General features: G+C 35.2%; 1 protein-coding gene and 1 long non-coding RNA gene across 2 annotated transcripts; both read left to right on the top strand.

The window, feature by feature from the left end:
• The first annotated feature begins 5,871 nt into the window (after positions 1–5,871).
• On the top strand, positions 5,872–12,351 carry LOC141386988 (uncharacterized). The gene is made up of 2 exons (XR_012408454.1): positions 5,872–6,199; positions 6,253–12,351. It is a non-coding gene; the product is annotated as an uncharacterized lncRNA (long non-coding RNA).
• A 4,051-nt stretch (positions 12,352–16,402) lies between these two features.
• Xbp1 (X box binding protein 1) lies at positions 16,403–21,932 on the top strand. Its single transcript, XM_073955971.1, is given in 3 exon segments — positions 16,403–17,246; positions 19,882–20,347; positions 20,350–21,932. Coding segments are annotated over 3 exon segments (1,785 nt in total). The 5' UTR covers positions 16,403–16,923; the 3' UTR covers positions 21,346–21,932.
• The last annotated feature ends 467 nt before the right edge of the window (positions 21,933–22,399 follow it).

The raw sequence follows: 22,399 nt of genomic DNA, 5'->3' as shown, positions 1-22,399 counted from the left end.
CAGTAAAATAAATATAAATAAAATATATAACTGTACAAAAAAAACAGTAATAGGTGGCCCTAAATTTAAAAAGTGGCCGCATTCTAGTACTATGAAAATTTAAAATGGGAAATATTTTTTTTTATAAACATTTTTATCTCTCATTTTCATACAAACAGAATTGAGCCCGAGTAGTGGTAAGTTAACAAACAAAACAACAAACAAACATTAATATAAATTTAACGAATCGTTCTTTGACAATTATTACTATTAAGAAAATTAACAATTTAATTTTGCCACGCGAATAAAAATCGTTTGAACTTGTTTTTAATTTTAATATATAGCGTTGCAGCAGAAGTTTTTTGTTGGAACAATTCGCCGATGCATCTACCTTTATTATTGCTAATGTCAATAACAACAAAAAATTTCAACCCTGATTTTGACAGAATAGGCCATAATAAGAAACAAATCAGCTGTTAGCTGTAGCATACCTTTAATTATTCTACCATGCTTTCTCCGTTCTCCATTTAATCCAAGCGCATCTGATTTTGCTTCACCAGATGCTAAAGGTTGTTTTGTTGCCTTCCCATCACTAGTTCAGCTTTCGACATGGAATCCAACTCCACTCCATTAAAAATTTCCGCCTCGTGAATTACCGCAAAAATGTTCGCAAATTAAGTTTTTTGGTCTGTTCCTTTACATTTGAAAATGGTAAAACCGGCAAAAGTAGTAAAAGTTGTGAACAGCTGCCATATGAACCGTGTGGTGTCTAAAGTAAAGGAAAGCTTTTCGAGTAAAAAGTGGAAAACTTAAAGATTCTTGAAAGTAAAGGAACAGAGCTTTTATTTCTTTATTTTATAAAAAATATAAATTTACACCTTTTTTTGTTTTCGGAAAAAATTATTTCGCCAACAAATTGTCTTGTTTTGTAGGGATCATTAGGCAAGTTCATATAAAATGTATCCAACGGAGTGCATTTTTCATAACTCCGTTTGGAATGAATCGAAGAATGTAATGAAATTATAATAGGTCATTTAGATATGACCTCATTAGCCGGATTTAGCGCATTATCAGGTTTTATTTCCTAAATCCGGCCAAAATTTACCATACAAAAATAAATCCTCGTATTTAGTGGATTTATTTTAAATCCGGCATAAATGCTCGTATACAACTCTGTTTTTTGCAACATGTTGCTAGAAAATACAAAAAGTTGCAAGCCGACACAAGAAACAAGGTAATGTCAAAATTTGTAAACAAAGCGAATAATTTAAAAAAATTAAGTTTCAGTGTTTTATTTAGAAATGCACTTAAAACTAAAAAATAATTTGTCGCTTAGGCTCAATAAATATATTCTTTCTCATGATAGAATCTCTCAAATAAAACGCTTGCATTTAAATTATGAATGTTGGCAAAATTAAACGGCAAGCGTTTTATTTGAGAGATTCTATCATGAGAAAGAATATATTTATTGAGCCTAAGCGACAAATTATTTTTTAGTTTTAAGTGCATTTCTAAATAAAACACTGAAACTTAATTTTTTTAAATTATTTTTTATTTTTAACTTTTTAGTAAATACATTTTTTGACCACTGAGATCCCCAAATGCCGAATTACAGTCCATTTGAGCAGAAAATGTAGATTAAAATGCTTGAAATTGGGTGGTACAGTTATATGGATGCTATATTAAACCTTGACCTACATCCACAATTTTTAATGGGGAAGTTCCTGGACTATTGAGAACTCCAAATTCCAAGTTACAGCAAATTCGGGCTAAAAATGAAAACAAAATCCTCAAAATACCAGAAGTCGGGTGGTACCGGTGTATGGAGGCTATAGGAAAAAATGGACCCATATTGGTTTTGGTTTCATATTCATGTATTGTCATCTAAATCTGAAAAATGTGCAAAGTGTTAGTTCGATTGGTCAACTGCAACCGTGCTAAAAATCAGTTACCAGATTTTCAAAGGGGGTCAAGTTAGACACAGTGTTGTTTATTAAATCCAGTCGAGGATTTATGGCTAGTCTAAATGAGCTATTATAAACATTTTTATTTCACATTTTCATACAAACAGAATTGAGCCCGAGTAGTGGAATTTTTTGAGTTACCGACAAAAATCGATAAAATAAAATAAAATTAAGAAAATTAACAATTTAATTTCGCCACGCGAATAAAAATCGTTTGAACTTGTTTTTAATTTTAATATATAGCGCTGCAGCAGAAGTTTTTTGTTGGAACTATTCACCGATGCATCTACCTTTAGTATTGCTAATGTCAATAACAACAACAAATTTCAACCCTGCTTTTGACAGAATAGCCCATAATAAGAAACAATTGTAATCAGCTGTAAGCTGTAGCCTACCTTTAATTATTCTTCCATGCTTCCTCCGTTCTCCATTTAATCCAAGCGCATCTGAATTTGCTTCATCAGATCCTAAAGGTTTTTTTGTTGTCTTCCCATCACTAGTTCAGCTTTCGACATGGAATCCAACTCCACTCCATTAAACATTTCCGTCTAGTGAATTACCGCAAAAATGTGTTGATTTCTTATTTATTTCTATCTTATTTTTATTTCTTTATTTTATAAAAAGTATAAATTTACACTCTTTTTTTGTTTTTGGAAAAAACTATTTCGCCAGCGGCGGGAAGGGTTTACTAAATTGTCATGTTTTTTAGGGATCATTAGGCAAGTTCATATAAAATGTATCCAACGGAGTGCATTTTTCATAACTCCGTTTGAAATGCATCGAAGGATGTAATGATTAGCCGGATTTAGCGCATATCAGGTTTTATTTGCTAAATCCGGCCAAAATCTACCAGATTTACCATAAATAAAAAAAATAAATCCTCGTATTGAGTGGATTTATTTTAAATCCGGCATAAATGCTCGTATGCAACTCTGTTTTTTGCAACATGTTGCTAAAAAATACAAAAATTTGCAAGCCGACACAAGAAATAAGGTAGATGCATCGGTGAATTGCTACAATAAAAATAATTTAAAATGTCAAAATTTGTAAACAAGGCTAAAAAATTTAATTTGCTTTGCAAAGTTGATTTTAGTCACAGTGCTAAGTTTACATTTACGAAATCCACTCGATTTCAACTGTCAATTCCATAGCTCAAACGTCAAATGAAATCTCATCTGGATTTCATTTGACGTTTGAGCTATGGAAGTGACAGTTGAAATCGAGTGGATTTCGTAAATGTAAACTTATAGCTGGTTTACATTACGAAATCGAGTCGATTTCAAACTGTGAATTCCTTTGCTCAAACGTCAAATGAAATCGAAATGATTTCATTTGAGTTTTCATTTGACGTATACGCAAAGGAATTGACAGTTTGAAATCGACTCGATTTCGTAATGTAAACCAGCTCTTAGCACAGGACTAATATTTACGTTGTCTAAACGATAAAATAATTCTTTATTTGCTCATTGGTTAACATTAGCAGCATAATTTGCTAACATTTTCAATATTAAACAATAAATTTTTAATTTGCCGTATATTTTTTGAGACGAACTCAATTTACACCAACTTCTTTTGATGTTTCAAATTCGATCAGATGGGCTGATGCATCTAGCTTGGTAATTGTGCTGACTGCCATTTAAATCCTACAAAGGTATATCTAAATGCAATGAGATTTGTACTGGATTTATTAATCCAGTTGAGGATTTATGACTAGTCTAAATGAGCTATAACTCCACATGCATAATGGCCCCGGCACATACGGTACGTTGTGCGTTGCGTCACGCGTTAAAAACAACAACCACATGAAAAAAATGTAAGTGATGCCAAGTTTGTTCTTGAAGTTTTCATGTGGTTGTTGCAACGCGACGCACAACGTACCGTATGTGCCGGGGCCTTCACTTCCAAAAGTTTTTGGTGGGAATAAAAGACAAAGTGCTGCCAAATTTCCATTTTTTTGTGTTTTATTCATCTACCAGAAATGGCACAAAACTTTACTCAAACGTTGGATGTGTTTAGGGCTTTAAACGCCGTACACATTAGAGCCTTTTTGCCGGGTTAACCTTCTTTGTGAAGATTTATTTGATATATAACGAATGGAATTGACATTTAAAACCCAGTGGGTTTGTTAAATCCGGTTATATATAAACGTACTATTAGATGCATTTATTGCTTTATCCCAGCAAAAAATTTTGGAAGTTGTGCAATTGGAGTTATGATTTCACAACATCTTTCGATGTAGTCCAACAGAGTTATGAAAAATGCACTCCGTTCGATACATTTTATAAGCAGTTGCTGTAGAGATCCCTACAGAAAAAACCAGTTGGTTGATCTCTACACATTTCTTCAAAAGACAAAGAGTGTATACATTTCGGAGTTTGTTATAAAATAAAGAAATAAAAACTGAAGTTGCGAACATTTTGCGGTAATGATGGGAAGGCAACATAAAAAGCATTAGGATGATGAAAGAAAATCAGATGCGCTTGGATTAAATCGAGAACGGAGGAAGTAAGCTAAAATGTGATTGAATTTAATGGAAACTTTTATAATTTGTGTTTATATAATAAAGTTCTTTGTGTTCTTGTCTTTCACAAATAATAAATGTATTTTATTTATTTTGGGATATTTCGCAATGGCTTGCATTTTAATTGCATCTTTAGACTGATTAAAAATGCAATCCGAAGAGGGACTTTAAATTCAATCCAAAACACTACATCAAAAGCTGTGATTTGGATCGAAAATGGAGTGCATCCTAGCTGCGCGCTCTCTTGTAACATTCATAAGTGAATTCATAGGAAAAGATGTACCCCAACGGCAAATGTACCGTACACATGTAGTGATTCAACTGCATCCGCGGATGCAAACTTTTTGCTGGGTACACATTTTTCATGTGGCTGCTGTTTTTAATGCGTGACGCGACTCACAACGTACCGTATGTGCGGGGGCCATAAAGTTAAACATAATTTAATTTTTTTGGGACGCGGCGTGTCCCTACGTGTCACTTAACTGACCGTATGTGCTGAGGCCCTTTAGAAGCGTTTTACATGACAAATTCGGGCGAGTAAAGGCCTTAGCACATACGGCCAGTTGAGTGAAACGTAGGTACATGCCATGTACAAAAAAATTTAAATTATGTTTAACTTTATGGCCCCCGCATCACTTACGTGACGCGACTCTCACCGCACCGTATTTGGCGGGGCCATACGGCCTTGAATACATGTAACTCATGGTTCACACATACGCAACAGTTGCTGCAATTTTACAATTCCGTTTTGACCTTCATTTTCACATTCTGCAGGGATAGAAAACATACAATGAAATTATGGTAGTTCTGATTCACGCATTTTTGAAGGAATTTTTACCTGTTGATTTTCATCCGAATTCATCTATTTTTAAAATCCCACACACATAGTTTTGGGCCTCTCTATTTCATAAAAACACACAAATTTATTTTTTATTACAGACAATTCAAATTGTTTTGGTACATGAATAGTACATTTTTGTTCACAAAGTACGTTTGTTACAAAATGCTAAAAAATGCAACGCTTCTGTTAAACATAAGAAAAACCATGATACAATAAGAAGGTAGCAGCAACTGCCGTTTTCGGTAACATAAGATGTCAAAATTCGACATAAATTCAATGCAATTGACACATTATGTTACCATCAGCTGGGTGATAATGCTACCTTCTTATTGTATCATGAGAAAAACAATCAAAATGGAATTGTAAAATTGCAGCAACTGTTGCGTATGTGTGAACCATGAGATATACGCTTTGGAACGCTTTTAAGTATGTTCGGTTAACAAAACAACGGCTAAAAAGTTTAAGGGGTAGTTTACACTATATGTAAATGTCATATGACATGAAATTTTCCATCGTTATATATTCGCTAATATTTGCAATATTGGAGATTTTCCTTACGCCATTTACTCTGTGGGCCCACACCAGCAAAAATGAAAAAAACTACGTCTCCACATTGCCTTCGTGGGTAGATATGGAATGGTTTTTTTTCGTGTCATATGACATTGATAGATAGTGTAAACTACCTCTAAGTTTGTTTGCTTCCTTGATGAACAATAATTAAAGAAAAAAAATTGTGAATAGTGTATATTAAAATAATTTTGATTTAACATAATTAATGAAATATCGTGATAAAGAGATGATGGAGTTTGTTATAAACTGCCAAAACTTCCATTATCAAAACGACTCACGCAAGGATGAGTTGTAGTTTTAGGAATTGAATTGAATGAGGGACAGGTGAGGCTGAAATACCTTCTCAATACTTCTTAATAAAAAACGATTTTTTCCAGAGGTAGATATTGTTGCGCTGATCATGGGAATGTATAATTTTCTTTGGGGGCGGATCCGGTTATTTGACTTGAAAGTCCGGGTACAAAAGCCGGGTCAGATCCGGCTCTATTGAACCGAATGCAATGGGTATCATTGGAAAGCTTATAGAAATACCATAGAAATACCTATTCAACAAGTAAGTGGTCGATGGGTTTATTTTCAGGTGTTCAGGTGATATATCCCGTACCGGGGTTTTCCATAAAACCCTCAAAAAGTCGAAAATGGCCCCTTATGGTTGTTCGCTTAATGTATGCCAGATTATAGCTCGCACTTTAACCTTTCCAAAATGGTGCTTTGTGTTGTAAATCCTCTCTGGATTCAGAGATATGGCCCCTTAGAATCATGACAACGCGGTTTTTCTATGTGGACATTTCCCAGCAAAATGTTCGATGCCAAAGATGACATTCAATCATGGGTGCAAGTGATCTAGCATGTCATCTTTTTAGCATCTTCATCGATGAATTTTATATGAGCGTGGACCCCAAAAGATGACGTTCTTTTCTGGATCCTAAGCATGTCATTTTAACCAATGCGTTGACATGTCATTTCCACCAATGCTTTGGCATGTCATTTCCAGCAATGATTTGACATGTCATTTTCACCAATGCTTTGACACGTCATTTTCACCCATGCTTTGACATGTCATTTTAACCAATGCTTTGGCATGTCATTTTCACCAACCCCTTGGCATGAAATTTTCATGTATTGTTTGGAAAATGGAAATGCTGTATTGAAATATGGTTTTTATGAAAAACAAAACTCTTTATTAATTCAAACGAATTCATGAAATAACTACAATTAATTTATCAGTTTAGTTTTTCAAAAGTTTACATCCAAAATTGCAATGTAATCACCACCGCTGCAACGCAAAAGATTACTTCCTCCGTTCTCCGCAACTGATATTCTTTCATCTTACAAAAGGTTTTTTCAATTATCTTCCCATCACCAGTTCAGATTTCGACATGGACTCCAAATGCACTCCTTTAAGTATTTTTATTTCGTAAATTACTTTTATTTTATAATTTCGTTATTTTATAACATTTTGGTAATTTATACTCTTTTGTTTAGTGACGGAAATATGTAGGGATCTACAACCCGGCTTGCTTTAGGGATCTCTAAGAACAAAATGTAACGAACGGGGAGGAGAGACTTTTTATGGAAAATACCATTTATGCTTAATTAATTTATTTTTAATTGTTTCTTTCCAAAAGTAGTTTCTTCTTTATTTTCAGATTCTTGTTCCTTTTCGTTTCGGACTTTTTTTTTCAAATTCCAAGAAGCGAGATTTGATTGATTTCATTCTATGTCAGATTTAGAACAGACAAGGGAACTTTTAAAATAGCAATGTGTGCAGTCCGATTCTATTTTTAGCTCGATGTTTGGGACTTCATATAATACCAATTGTTTAGAAGTTTTAGTTGTTTGATATGCAGGAAATGTAAGACAACATCACGACGACAGTTCTAACAACTTTGGTCTGTTCCAGAAACTGCAAGAATCTACTTATTTTTACAACGTAACAATTTTTCCTTTATGTTATCGGAAAAAATAGTAAAAATTAGTAGATTTTTGCAGTACTGGAACATACCAAAATGAAAATAAACAGGTGTGTAAATAAAAACACAAACATCATCTCTATTGGATCGATGGAATGGGTACAAATGCTGATGAAAAGATCGGATCTTCCACGACTTCCTTTGAACCAATGCAAAAGATGACATGAAATCACGTCATCGCAAAGAACCCCTTCCGTCAAATTTTGCTGGGTTAGAGAACATTTTATAATTTAAAAGAAAATGTTGTTCCCTTTCCCGAGATTTGCAAGGACTCTTTTTAACTCTAAAACTCAATGTCATACCCACCAATAAGAAATTGCAATAATAGACAAGATAACAACCCAGCAAAATGTTCGATGCCAAAGATGACATTCAATCATGGGTGCAAGTGATCTAGCATGTCATCTTTTTAGCATCTTCATCGATGAATTTTATATGAGCGTGGACCCCAAAAGATGACGTTCTTTTCTGGATCCTAAGCATGTCATTTTAACCAATGCTTTGGCATGTCATTTTCACCAACCCCTTGGCATGAAATTTTCATGTCTTGTTTGGAAATGGAAATGCTGTATTGTAATATGGTTTTCATGAAAAACAAAACTCTTTATTAATTCAAACGAATTCATGAAATAACTACAATTAATTTATCAGTTTAGTTTTTCAAAAGTTTACATCCAAAATTACAATGTAATCACCACCGCTGCAACGCAAAAGATTACTTCCTCCGTTCTTCGCAACTGATATTCTTTCATCTTACAAAAGGTTTTTTCAATTATCTTCCCATCACCAGTTCAGATTTCGACATGGACTCCAAATGCACTCCTTTAAGTATTTTTATTTCGTAAATTAGTTTTATTTTATAATTTTGTTATTTTATAACAACATTTTGGTAATTTATACTCTTTTGTTTAGTGACGGAAATATGTAGGGATCTACAACCCGGCTTGCTTTAGGGATCTCTAAGAACAAAATATAACGAACGGGGAGGAGAGACTTTTTATGGAAAATACCATTTATGCTTAATTAATTTATTTTTAATTGTTTCTTTCCAAAAGTAGTTTCTTCTTTATTTTCAGATTCTTGTTCCTTTTCGTTTCGGACTTTTTTTTCAAATTCCAAGAAGCGAGATTTGATTGATTTCATTCTATGTCAGATTTAGAACAGACAAGGGAACTTTTAAAATAGCAATGTGTGCAGTCCGATTCTATTTTTAGCTCGATGGTTGGGACTTCATATAATACCAATTGTTTAGAAGTTTTAGTTGTTTGATATGCAGGAAATGTAAGACAACATCACGACGACAGTTCTAACAACTTTGGTCTGTTCCAGAAACTGCAAGAATCTACTTATTTTTACTACGATAACAATTTTTCCGTTATGTTATCGGAAAAAATAGTAAAAATTAGTAGATTTTTGCAGTACTGGAACATACCAAAATGAAAATAAACAGGTGTGTAAATAAAAACACAAACATCATCTCTATTGGACCGATGGAATGGGTACAAATGCTGATGAAAAGATCGGATCTTTCACGACTTCCTTTGCAGTGGTTCAAATCCTAATGAAAAGATTGGATCTTTCACGACTTGCTTTGAACCAATGCAAAAGATGACATGAAATTACGTCATCGCAAAGAACCCCTTCCGTCAAATTTTGCTGGGAAGGTATACATACATACCCAGAAAAATAAATTGGAAGTAGTGCAATGTAGACTAGTTCTTTCACGGCATGTTTTTATGCAGTTCAAACTGAGTCGTGAAAAAGGCACTCCATTCCCCACATTTTAACCGCATTTGGAAGCAATCCAAAGAATCACATCCATTTGTCACATTTTAACAACATCCGGAGGCAGTTCAACGGAGTCGTGAAAAAGGCACTCCAATTCCTCACAATTTAACAGCATCCGGATGCAGTGCAAACAGAGTCGTGAAAAAGGCACTCCGTTCACTACATTTTATTAGCAGTTGTTAGAGATCCCTACATGTACATAAATCAGTTTGTACATCTCTACAGGCACCGGAATACATTTCCAAAAGGAGATAATCGTGTTAACATTTCCAAACATTTGTTAATACAAACTAAATACAATTTAATTTGCGAACATTTTTCCGGTAACTCACGAGAAGAAACTTTCCCAATGGAGTGCTGTTGGAGTACATGTCGAAATCTTAACAGGTGATGGGAAGACAATATCAAACCAATTTAGCAAATGAAGCAAAAGCACTTAAGCTTGGATTAAATGAAGAGCGGAGGAAACACACATGTTTGCGATTGAATTCAATAGAGAATTTTCATAATTTGTGTTAATTTAATAAAGTTATTAATATTTTTGTTTTACACAATTAATAAATGCATTTTATTTTGTTATTCAAGACACGTGCTCTGGACTGCCTCATATTCTACCCCAAAGGGTCAGTTAAAATGCAATGCCAAAGGTTCAGTTAAAATGCATCTGCAATTCATGATTGTCAGTTAGGATTCAGGCGAAACCGAAGTACAACTTCACTCCTGATTGGTCTAACTGACAATATAAGAAGTATTCTTAGCCAACATGGATGTTGTATACTCCTTTCCCTTGATATGGAAAAGGCGTTTGACAGGATTGAACACACAATTCTTGTGAATAAACTACATAACTATTTTCAATTTACGAATTCAGCTTGTAACCTGATGGCTTCATACCTTAAAAATAGGTATCAATATGTTTCCTGTAATGGACGTTCTTCAGACCTTTTACCAGTTTCGAGTGGAGTGCCCCAAGGGTCAGTACTCGGTCCGCTTTTATTTATAATGTTTACAAATGATCTTTTTTCGTCAATATCCACATCTAACTGCATTCCTTTTGTCTTCGCTGACGATGTGCAGCTTCTCTTTAAATCCGATTTGGGAAATTATGATGTTTTACAAAGTGTTATTAATTCATCAATGTCCTTGTTATCTAACTGGTTACAGTCTAATCAACTAACAATTAATATATCTAAAACAAAAGCTATGTATTTTGGAGTCCGTAATGATGTTGGCATTTCTGTCAAATTTGATCGCATTGATATTGAATTTGTAAACAGTATTAGATGTCTAGGTATAATTTTGGACAGACATCTGACTTTTGAGGACCATATAAACTCGCTTATTACTAAAATAAATTTCATTCTCAAGAAATTATATAATCTGGAATTAAATATCTCAGTGAAAATAAGAGAAAATATAGTTCATGCCCTTATAATGCCAGTATTATTGTACTGCGTGGAAATATACACTGGAACCATTGCTGCTTTAACGAAAAGGATAAGACTGGCTTTTAATAGGGTAATAAGGTACATATATTTCTTGCGTGTGCGAGAACATGTCACTACTTATGTAACAAGATTTCTAGGATGTACTTTTCGTCACTTTATAGATCTACGTTGTATGATACAATTCTACAAGATAATTCGATTGCAATGTCCTCTTTTTTTGTTAAACTTTTTTAAGTTTTCGAAGCACATACGAAATCCGCAACTTATTTTTCCAACGTTATCTCCAATTTTGGAGCGTTCATTCCATGTAAGAGTAACTAGGGTTTATAACTCTCTCCCGCTTGGCTTAAGAATCTTTAATTCATCTCAATACTCATATCGAAAAAATCTCCTCCGACACCTGAACTCACTTGAGTAAACTTCATCAGGCAAATTTTGTGTTTCTTTTTTGTGAAATATGTATTTTCAACTTTGTATTTATATGTTGATTTTAAATTATATTTTTATGTTGTTTATGAATCATTAAATTTAACACAACAACATTTAACACAATCTCTGATTTTATTAACGTTTGATGTTAACATAAATTAAGTTATCCTTATGAACTGATATTTTTTCATTCATTCTATTTGAGAGTAGCTGAATTTTTTTTGCATAAATTATCTTTGTAAATGAATTAATTAAATTATATTTCTAATTATAAATTTTAAAACCAGAGTAGATGTCATTCAAATCAATTTATTTTTAATTTTAATTTTAATTTTTTTTAAATTATTGTTAGCATTTAAGAAATGTACATTGTATTTATTGTAGTATACTAGCCATATATGGCCATTTGGCTTGGCTTTGAAATGAATAAAATAATAATAAAATAATAATAATAAAATGCAATGCCAAAGGGTCAGTTAAAATGCAGTGCCAAAGGTTCAGTTAAAATGCAATGCCAAAGGGTCAGTTAAAATGCAATGCCAAAGGGTCAGTTAAAATGCGGTGCAATGGAGTGCCTCTTTCAGTAGTCACTCCCTTGTAAAAATCATGAGTGAAAATGCATAATTTGATGCACTTCCAAATCACTTGTACATATCATTTAACTGCCTCTTTGGAGGCAAACTTTTCGCTGGGATATACCAGATGTTAGCCTGATCTATCATCATTCTGTGCTATGTGAATGTAATTTAGAGGATCTCTTCCTTGGCAGAGACTTAATCGTCTAAATCTCATAACTTCCACATTAATAAGCAGTCTAAGAAAACATCCATATCAAAAATGTCCGCAAAGAATTCGGCAGTAAAGCATTCTGCTGCTAAAGAAAGAGAAAGCGTTGGAAGCTGGATAATAAATCAAGTACCTCAGCTGCTGCAAGTACTAATGAATCGGCAACCGGAAAAGTATGCAACATCTTAAATTGTCAAAAGATTGTGCAGATTTGTCAACAAATCTCTCAACTGTATGAGTCGACTGCCGGTAAATATGAATAAATATTCGAACAAATTTCTTTTGGCGGCACCTGACGGAAAAATTCGACATTTTCACCACATGCCGTACTTTTGGTCCTGCTTCCAACGGTGTATAACATTTGTACCGGAAATGTATACTCCCCGAGATAAAGGCCTCGAAAGTTATTCTATGGACAGATGCAAATCTCGGGAATGGGAACAAAATTTTTTATTTATTTATTTTTCCCTAAGTAGGCGGCCTTCGTCCGAGGATTAAAGACTATATCCTATAAACAGGTGAAAATCTCGGGAATGGGAACAAAATTTCTTTTGAATTGTAAAATTTTTCCCTAAGTAGACTAAGATCTAAGACTTTCTCCTATGGACAGGTGCAAATCTCGGGTATGGGATTCTGTTCCCGGGACAAAAATTATACATCGTTGGAATCAGAATAAAAAGCGCTACCTGTGGTGAAAAAATTGTCTTCCTAAAAAGGAAATTTAAGCCCAAATATGTCTTAAAAAAAAACTTTTAATTTAGAAGGTCCTTTTATAGCAGACCAGGAGAAGTGAAGTCTCTTCCCAGCAAACCAAATGTCGGATGTTCGACATATCGGAACAATTTCGGAAGCAAAATCGTTCAGATTTCGTTTCGATTTCTATACGATTTTTCGTAGGGTAATTCATTCAGATTTCGTTCCGATTTCGGAGAAAATGTCGGAAGTAAATTTCCCTTCGAATATGCTAATGTTTTTCTTCCGATTTCGTTACGAATTCGGATCGATATGTCGGAAACAAAATTCCCTTCGCACAACATCCACCTTTTGTATATATCTAACAAGCAACATTTAAGTTTGGTGTCGAAAAACAAAATTGTTGGTTATAAAATTCGCATATACATTTTCTACATATTTTAAATATAAATGCAACATACATATAATTATTCAAGCTAATGCTGATAGACTCAACATATTAGTACACAAAGTTTACATTGTTGTAATATAACTACAAAATGATAACAACAATGAAAATCATTAGATACGTTTGAAATTACAATCTTCCAATAAAAAACAAAACAAAGAAAATTTATCAATAAAAAGAGGAAACAAAGAAAAATTTTTCCTTCGGTAATCATACGAAATTATTCCAAAATCGTTCAGAAATCTTTACGAAAGTTCGGAAGGTACCTCAGATTTTCATACGACATTATTCCGAAATCGTTCAGAAATCTGTACGAAAATTCGGAGGAAAAAATTCGCATTCCGAATTTCCCAGGGATTTTCTTCTGATTTCGTTCCGAATTCTGACCGAAATCGATCCGATTTCGCTCCGACACTTCGTTCCGAAATTATGTCAACCACCTTATACAACTTTCGTTAAGATATCGTTACGATTTCGGATCAGATATCGGACGTAACGCCGAATTTTGTTCCGATTTCGTTACGATATCGGTACGATTGGTTTGCTGGGTTTAAAAATACCCCGAGGACTTATTATAGATGACCATGAATGCTTCTTATAAGAGACCAAGGGAACTGCCTTATTACCATAAAGTCATAGAGCAGACCTTGATCTTTTCATAAAGAAGAAAATGGGATCTTCTTAAAGAAGACCATGAAGATGATCATAAGGTCTTCTTAGAGAAGACCATAAGGGTAGAAACACAATTAGCTCGTTGCTTGCTTCCTTCTCTTTACTCTAGTAAAAGAATAAATGAAAAAAGCAAGCAATTTCAATTTCGTGTAGGTCGTTCTTTATTCTTCTACCAGAAATGAAGCCAGACCATGGAGCTTCTTATATAAGACCATGTGGTCTTCTTATAGAACACCATGAGCTCTTCTTATAGATGACATTGAGGTCTTCTTATAGCATACCATGCGACTATGAGAGCTTCTTATAAAGAAAGGCTTGAAGTCTTTCTTTTTATTAAGGTTACTGATGGCAATAAGATTTCTTTTTCGAATATCTTGAAGACTATGACACAAAACTTTACTCAAACGTTGGATGTGTTTTCAGCTTTATCCGGGATTACACATGAAACATACCCTTTTTATAGCCTACATCACACTGTGGTAAGGGGTATTAGGTCTTAGGGCATTATTGTGTAACATGCAAAAGGAAAAGAGATAGACCCATAGTTCCTTTTATGGATATCCCCGTAGAATCACGATTTATACATTTCCGTCTGTCCGTCCGTCCATCTGTCTGTTCATGTATTTTTGTAAACAAAGTACAGGCTGCATTTATTGCCCGACTCTCATGGGAATTGGCCAAAGAACGAACGCTATTTATTTTGGTAAGAATCGCTTCAAATTTTGATATAGCTCCCATATACATATATTTTCGGCCGATTTTAGGTATTTGGTGCACCAAACACGCAAATTCTGTTCAATTTGTATGCAATTTGGAAAACGACAGCGAATTGGCACTAGAAATAAGTTTGCAAATTTTATTGATATCGATTTAGATTTGGTATAGCCTCCATATATATTTTCGACGTATTATAGGTATTTGGTGTACCAACCTCGCAATGTTATCCAATTTTGGTGAAATGTGATGTGACCGAATTTGCTATAGAAAGAAGTTTGCCAAATTATATTGATATCGGATCAGATTTGAATATAGCTCCCATATATATGTTCGATCGACTTGAGGTTTTTGGTGCACCAAACACGCAAATTCTGTCTAATTTTTATGCAATTTGGAAAATTTTAGCCAATTCGAACTAGAAATAAGTTTGCCAAATTTTATTGATATCGGTTCAGATTTGAATATAGCCTAAGGTTAGCAGCGCTTTCTCTATATCATGTGGTTGTTGTATTTTTGGAAAGACAAAACGTCGAAGTCAAAAGGCAGAACGGCGTTTGCATTAGAATTTTGTCGGATTAACCATCTTTATGAGGATTTATTTGACGTTTACGCAATGGAATTGACATTTGAAATCCAGTGGATTTATTAAATTCGGTAATTTATGCATGAATGAATGAATTTATGGATTCATTGCGTAAAGTCACGGATGATGTGAAATTGTGCCATGATAGAGTGGATGTAATTGATGAGAATCTTCGCAATGTGCAGGAAGTCGTTGTTGCAAAGCTGCTGCTTCCTCTGCGAAAGTCCTTTAGGAAAACGTGAATGATATATGGAAAGACAGAATAACATTTTGCATAGGCTTTTAAATAGAGCCAATATGATTATAATGGTCTTCAACAAGGCTTGAAGGATATTTCTAAAGTCGTCTTAAAAATTTGTGGGATGTGCGGTGTGAACCTTAATTTAACAGAATTTCAACATAATTGTTGTGCTCTGTCACCTGCACGAACAACGGCAACACTGTGAATACTCTCATAAAAAAAAAAACAAAACCTAAATTAACATTTTTGCGTTTCCGATTGCTAATGGGTACTTTACACGGTATGTTTTTTACATATGAGTTGTCACTTCTCCCATACAAAATGTATATGCAAAGTGACAACTCATATGTAAAAAGCATATCGTGTAAAGTACCCATAAATAATAATTTTTTATTATCTCTTCCCTAACATTGTCACACAAAACCGTCATAGACTCTTGACGCCTGCATTGTGTTGCGTAGCCACCACGAATAACGGCAACACTGTCAATACTCTCGCAAATTCTTAATATAATACTCCGAAATACAATTCAAATTGTTTTCTATTTTTTTTCTATTTTCATAATAAAAACAAAACCTAAATTAACATTTTTGCGTTTCCTGATTGCTAAATAATAATTTTGTATTATCTTTCCCCTATCATTGTCACACAAAACAGCAAAACCGTAATAGACTCTTGACGCCAGTATTGTGTTGCATCGCCACCACGAATAACGGCAACACTGTCAATTCTCTCCGCAAATCCATTGTTTTGTACATCGCCAGCCAATCAGCGAGCGATACGTATGTCTGGACATCGGCTATAGAATGTTGGAGAAACGAAGCCACGATTCAATTGGGCCACGCAATTGATGAATTTCAGTTTTTTACTATCATTGAAAAGTACTACACTTCATGTCGCGAAATAGGAAGTAACCCCAAAAAACCAACAACAACACACAAATTTACAAGAGCAGAAAGAAGACATGAAGAAAATAAAAAAACAAAAATTTCACAATACGCAACAACTGCAGAAACAATTGAAGTAACTGCTGATGGATACAAGCAAAGGAGGCCATCATCTGAGAAGTAACCCATTAGATGAAATTACTACCTGACAACATAAACAACACATCAGAGATAACAACAAGACAACAACACGGAAGTTCGTTCAACAACTAATTTTATTTGGATTTATTGTTACAACTTCAAGAAAAAATTATGAATTTTTAAAAGTGCAAAACTACTGTTTTTGGAATAACAACAAGATATTGAAACAAAAGGAAGTAGCCATGGCAACACCTACAGTTTTTATAACAGTTCCAAAATATGTGGCCATTACGCCTTTACAGGCAGCTCAGGCCATTACAACCAATTCATCGGGAGCCACAACAATAGTGACTCCCATTACAACATCAACAACTACTACTACCACAGTACTACCTAAACTTAAACCTGCTCCTCCTCCACAAAATTCCACATCAATTGTGACCAACATTTCCAATGTTTCGGATATTGAATGCAGTGATTCGAATTGCAGTACCACCGCAACACCTCCTAGAGGCAAGAAGAGGCGTTTGGATCATTTAACATGGGAGGAGAAAATTCAACGGAAGTAAGTATTGAAAATACTAGAACACACATAGAAGATAAGACACTGAAGGCAAAAAAAAGTGATAAGCGAGTATGGCATATGAAAAATTTTCGGAATGGGGGAATTGTGAAAAAGAGCTTTTCTTACTGTTCTTAAATTATTGAACTTGTGGAATTAGTCATAGTAAATAGAACTAGAGCTTTTTTCATGAGGCTTAATTACAGCGATTGTGTTTGTGGGATTTTCCAAGTGACTGACTTTGTGCAATCGAAATGGACTTTGGTTTAAGTTTATTTTATGAGCACCAGCCAGATTACAATGAAATTTGTACAACAGGTAGGTCATGTTGACCTGATTACATTTGCGAACAAGATTTTGTGGGGAAGTGTATACACCTGTGGTCATATGGATTTTCCAAAAAAAAAAATATATACATAAAAAATATATAAATACAACATATTCGCATATTCAGAGTTGATGGATGGAAATGGGCTCAATGTCTAAAATATCGCTACCTGAAAAAATTATAGAAATCTAAAACAATGCGTGCAGGCACAAAACTGTTCCAAACATCTTAAGAAATTCAGAGAGTGCTTTTTGAATCCCAAGACCCACACCCAAGGCACCTTCTTACAACAAAATCCTAAACCTAATCTGATTCCGTCAATGTTAAGTTTAGGGTAACCAACCAGATTTCTATAGCATTTTTATTATAGTTACAGTTGTCTCTTTAGGGGTCTTCTATAGAATAGAGGACCTCTTTAGGGGTCTTCTATAGAATAGAAGACCTTTTTAGGGATCTTCTGTAGAATAGAAGACCTCTTCAAGAGTCTTCTATAGAATAGAGGACCTCTTTAGGGGTCTTCTATAGAATAGAGGACCTCTTTAGGGGTCTTCTATAGAATAGAAGACCTCTTTAGGGGTCTTCTATAGAATAGAGGACCTCTTTAGGGGTCTTCTATAGAATAGAAGACCTCTTTAGGGGTCTTCTATAGAATGGAGGACCTCTTTAGGAGTCTTCTATAGAATAGAAGACCTCTTTAGGGGTCTTCTATAGAATAGAGGACCTCTTTAGGGGTCTTCTATAGAATAGAAGACCTCTTTAGGGGTCTTCTATAGAATAGAAGACCTCTTTAGGGGTCTTCTATAGAATAGAAGACCTCTTTAGGGGTCTTCTATAGAGTAGAATACCTCTTTAGGGGTCTTCTATAGAATGGAAGACCTCTTTATGGGGTCTTCTATAGAATAGAAGACCTCTTTAGGGGTCTTCTATAGAATAGAAGACCTCTTTAGGGGTCTTATATAGAATAGAAGACCTCTTTGGGGGTCTTCTATAGAATAGAAGACCTCTTTGGGGGTCTTCTATAGAATAGAAGACCTCTTTAGGGATCTTCTATAGAATAGAAGACCTCTTTAGGGGTCTTCTATAAAATAGAAGACCACTTTAGGGGTCTTCTATAGAATAGAAGACCTCTTTAGGGGTCTTCTATAGAATAGAAGACCTCTTTAGGGGTCTTCTATAGAATAGAAGACCTCTTTAGGGGTCTTCTGTAGAATAGAAGACCTCTTTAGGGATCTTCTATAGAATAGAAGACCTCTTTAGGGGTCTTCTGTAGAATAGAAGACCTCTTTAGGGATCTTCTATAAAATAGAAGACCTCTTTAGGGGTCTTCTATAGAATAGAAGACCTCTTTAGGGGTCTTCTATAGAATAGAATACCTCTTTAGGGGTCTTCTATAGAATAGAAGACCTCTTTAGGGGTCTTCTATAGAATAGAAGACCTCTTTAGGGGTCTTCTATAGAATAGAAGACCTCTTTAGGGGTCTTCTATAGAATAGAAGACCTCTTTAGGGGTCTTCTATAGAATAGAAGACCTCTTTAGGGGTCTTCTATAGAATAGAAGACCTCTTTAGGGGTCTTCTATAGAATAGAAGACCTCTTTAGGGGTCTTCTATAGAATAGAAGACCTCTTTAGGGGTCTTCTATAGAATAGAAGACCTCTTTAGGGGTCTTCTATAGAATAGAAGACCTCTTTAGGGGTCTTCTATAGAATAGAAGACCTCTTTAGGGGTCTTCTATAGAATAGAAGACCTCTTTAGGGGTCTTCTATAGAATAGAAGGCCTCTTTAGGGGCCTTCTATAGAATAGAAGGCCTCTTTAGGGACCTTCTGCAACCTGCAACCGGATTCCTATGAAAATTTTACACGAGCTAGTACAAGTTACCTCGATTACAATGACATGAATTTTTGCTGGTGGAAGTCCACACTTGCCACTTCTTTACCTAACCTATTTTTCAACCTAACCTCACTTTAGGGCCTCCAATCAGATTGTTATGAATTTTTTATGCGAACCTAGGTCCAGTTGCGCTGATTACAATGCAACGTATCTTCTCTGATGGAAGTTAACACTTCCCAAAGTATGGCCCTCTGAAATATTTTCGCCACTAACCTCCTTTTCAACTTAACCTTAGTTTAGTGCCTCTAACCGGATTGCTATGGAAATTTTTGCCCAAGCTAGCCCGAGTTGCCCTGATTACAATGACGTGTATCTTTGCTGGTGGAAGTCCACACTTGTCACTTCTTACCTAACTTCTTTTTCAACCTAACCTAAGTTTTAGACACCATTTCTAATCTCTTCCCAATCTTTTATTTTTTAGAAAACTAAAAAATCGCGTTGCGGCCCAAACATCGCGCGATCGCAAAAAGGCCCGCATGGAAGAAATGGAAAGTGAAATCAAAGAATTGACCGCACGCACCCAAATTCTCGTCAACAAATGCGAAAGTCTACAGGCCATCAATGACTCGCTATTGGAGAAAAATCAAAAACTTGATATGGAGGTAGAGACGCTAAGACAACAACTACAAGAGCTACAAAACAAACAACAACAACAAGATCAGCAACAACAACGTACCATGGTTAGCACCTGTGCCGGCTGTGAGTCCTTATTAACTGGATCTGCAGTATCCAAAAATACTGACCCTCTGCAGCAGGGCTCAAACCCCAAGGACTTTCAGTCGACACAGGCGTTAAACAAGCTACAACAACAGCTGAAAAAGAGCACAACAGTGTCGTCGCTGTGGCGTGTAATAGCTCTCTGCCTACTCTACAAGATATGCTCCTACCCGACATCGAAATCGGCGAAGGAACACTCGATGATGCAGAATTTGATGCCGGCAAGTTGGAAGAACTTGCCGAAAGCCTCCTTGCCGATATCACAGCAGACCTGGAGGCAAGCGATCGAGAGAGCGATGCGTCTACTGCCGAAATTACAGGCGGAACAGAGCGATTGCTTGGATCAGTGGTGGGGACCACAACAGAGTGCCTGGAATCCAGCAAACATACAGGCCAAAATGGCAGTGGCCTAAACCCCCAACAACAAGAAGTGACAACAGCAACAACAACAACATCATCATACATGTTGCCATCTCTGCAAACACCGGAGCTGACATTAGAAAGTAAATTAGAAACAGAAAATTGTCAAGTAGTATCACCAACAACATCAACTGCTACTACATCCACTCCAGCTATTACAAATACATTAACAGCCCCAGAAGCTACAGCACCCTCATCCATTCCTCCTGATACTGTGTATGGTACATATGATGCTAAAACAAATTCCATAACTGTGGTCATGGATGATGTTGCCGTACCGGTAAATGAAGTTGTAGAAGAAATTTATTGGGATAGTGGGGCCAATGGTTCAAATGCCAGCAGCAATAATGGCGATAATGATGATGATGTTGATATGATTTATACCTCAACTTCAGCATCATGCTCGCCATCTGGCATTGCCTCTCCCTCACAAGTTTTCCTCAATGTTACCAGCTGTAGTGATGATGAGCTGGATGATCAGGAGAACACTAAAGACACCGACAATGATGATGATGAATTTAATTTTGATCCCATTGCCAAATTTTTGTGTCCCAAAAGACCCTTGGTTTCTCCTCTAGCCAAATCGCCAGCCTCATCCTTCCATTCGGCAACATCAGATCATGGTTATGAATCGATTTTGGGCTCACCACCCTCTTCTTTACACTATGAACCCCTGTCCGAAGATTTGCCACATGAATTTAATGATTGGCCACCGGGTTTTAGTGATTTATTTCCAAGTTTAATTTAAGCTCCCGTTCTCTCTCTCTATCCCACTCTCTCTAAATAATAGCTCATAATATGTATCATACACAGTGTTAAGTTTAAATACCAAATTGGCTTTAATTTATTGTTAAAAACAATTCACATTTTTTAAGATTTCTTGCTTTAAGAATTTATCTAAGCTAAGCTGCAGTTTAGTTGTTTAAGGCTGTTAATGTAAGTGTAATAGTTTGTAAGGTTAGAAACGTAACAGTAGCCTTGTAAGTCTTATGATATTACCGTATTTTAAGAATTTGGGTAAGATTTTCTATTTAAGTTTTCTTATTTCTAATTTATTTTCTAATATAAACAAAAAAAATGTTTTAGTGTTGTAAGTTATGTTAACTTAATCTGTTGGCCAAGAAGTTTGTTTAGGCTCCTCATATGTAGCTGTTCAGCTTACAACGCAAATTGTAAACTCAACAGCTGCCTATGACCTAAGTTAAACTTGTTGGCCAAAAGATTTTCATAGATGAATCTTCACAAAAAAACATAATGAAATGTGACCCAACTGTTTGTGTTTTTTTGAAAAAAGCAGAGATTTGAAAAAAAAATATATAAAAAATATTATTTGAAGTTTTGTTGTGTTTGATTTACTGGGGATAATTTCTTCTAGAAACAACCGAAGACCTCTTGAGACTTTTTGAGTACTTCCATAGACCTCTTGAGACCTTTCATGGACAACAGTAGACCCTTTGGGTTCTTTCTATAGACTACAGAAGACCTTTTGAGGTCTTCTATAGACAAGAGAAGACCTATTGATGCCTTCTATAGACAAAAGGAGACCTTTTGAGGTCTTCTCAAGAAAACAAGACCTCGTGAGGTCTTCTATAGACAACAGAAGACCTCTGTACGTTTTCTTTAGACAACAGAAGACCTTTTGAGGTCTTCTATAGACAACAGAAGGCATCTGTATGTATTCTTTAGACAACAGAAGACCTTTTGAGGTCTTCTATAATAGACAAAATAAGAGTTCTTGAGTTTTTCTATAGGCAACAGAAGACCTGTAGAAGTCTTCTATAGGCAACAGAAGACTTCTTGAG

Source organism: Musca autumnalis, unplaced genomic scaffold (genome assembly GCF_047663935.1).
Source record: "Musca autumnalis isolate F117 unplaced genomic scaffold, ASM4766393v1 scaffold_5, whole genome shotgun sequence".
In the NCBI taxonomy this organism is placed as follows: domain Eukaryota; kingdom Metazoa; phylum Arthropoda; class Insecta; order Diptera; family Muscidae; genus Musca; species Musca autumnalis.
This window is presented reverse-complemented; position numbering and strand designations above follow the sequence as displayed.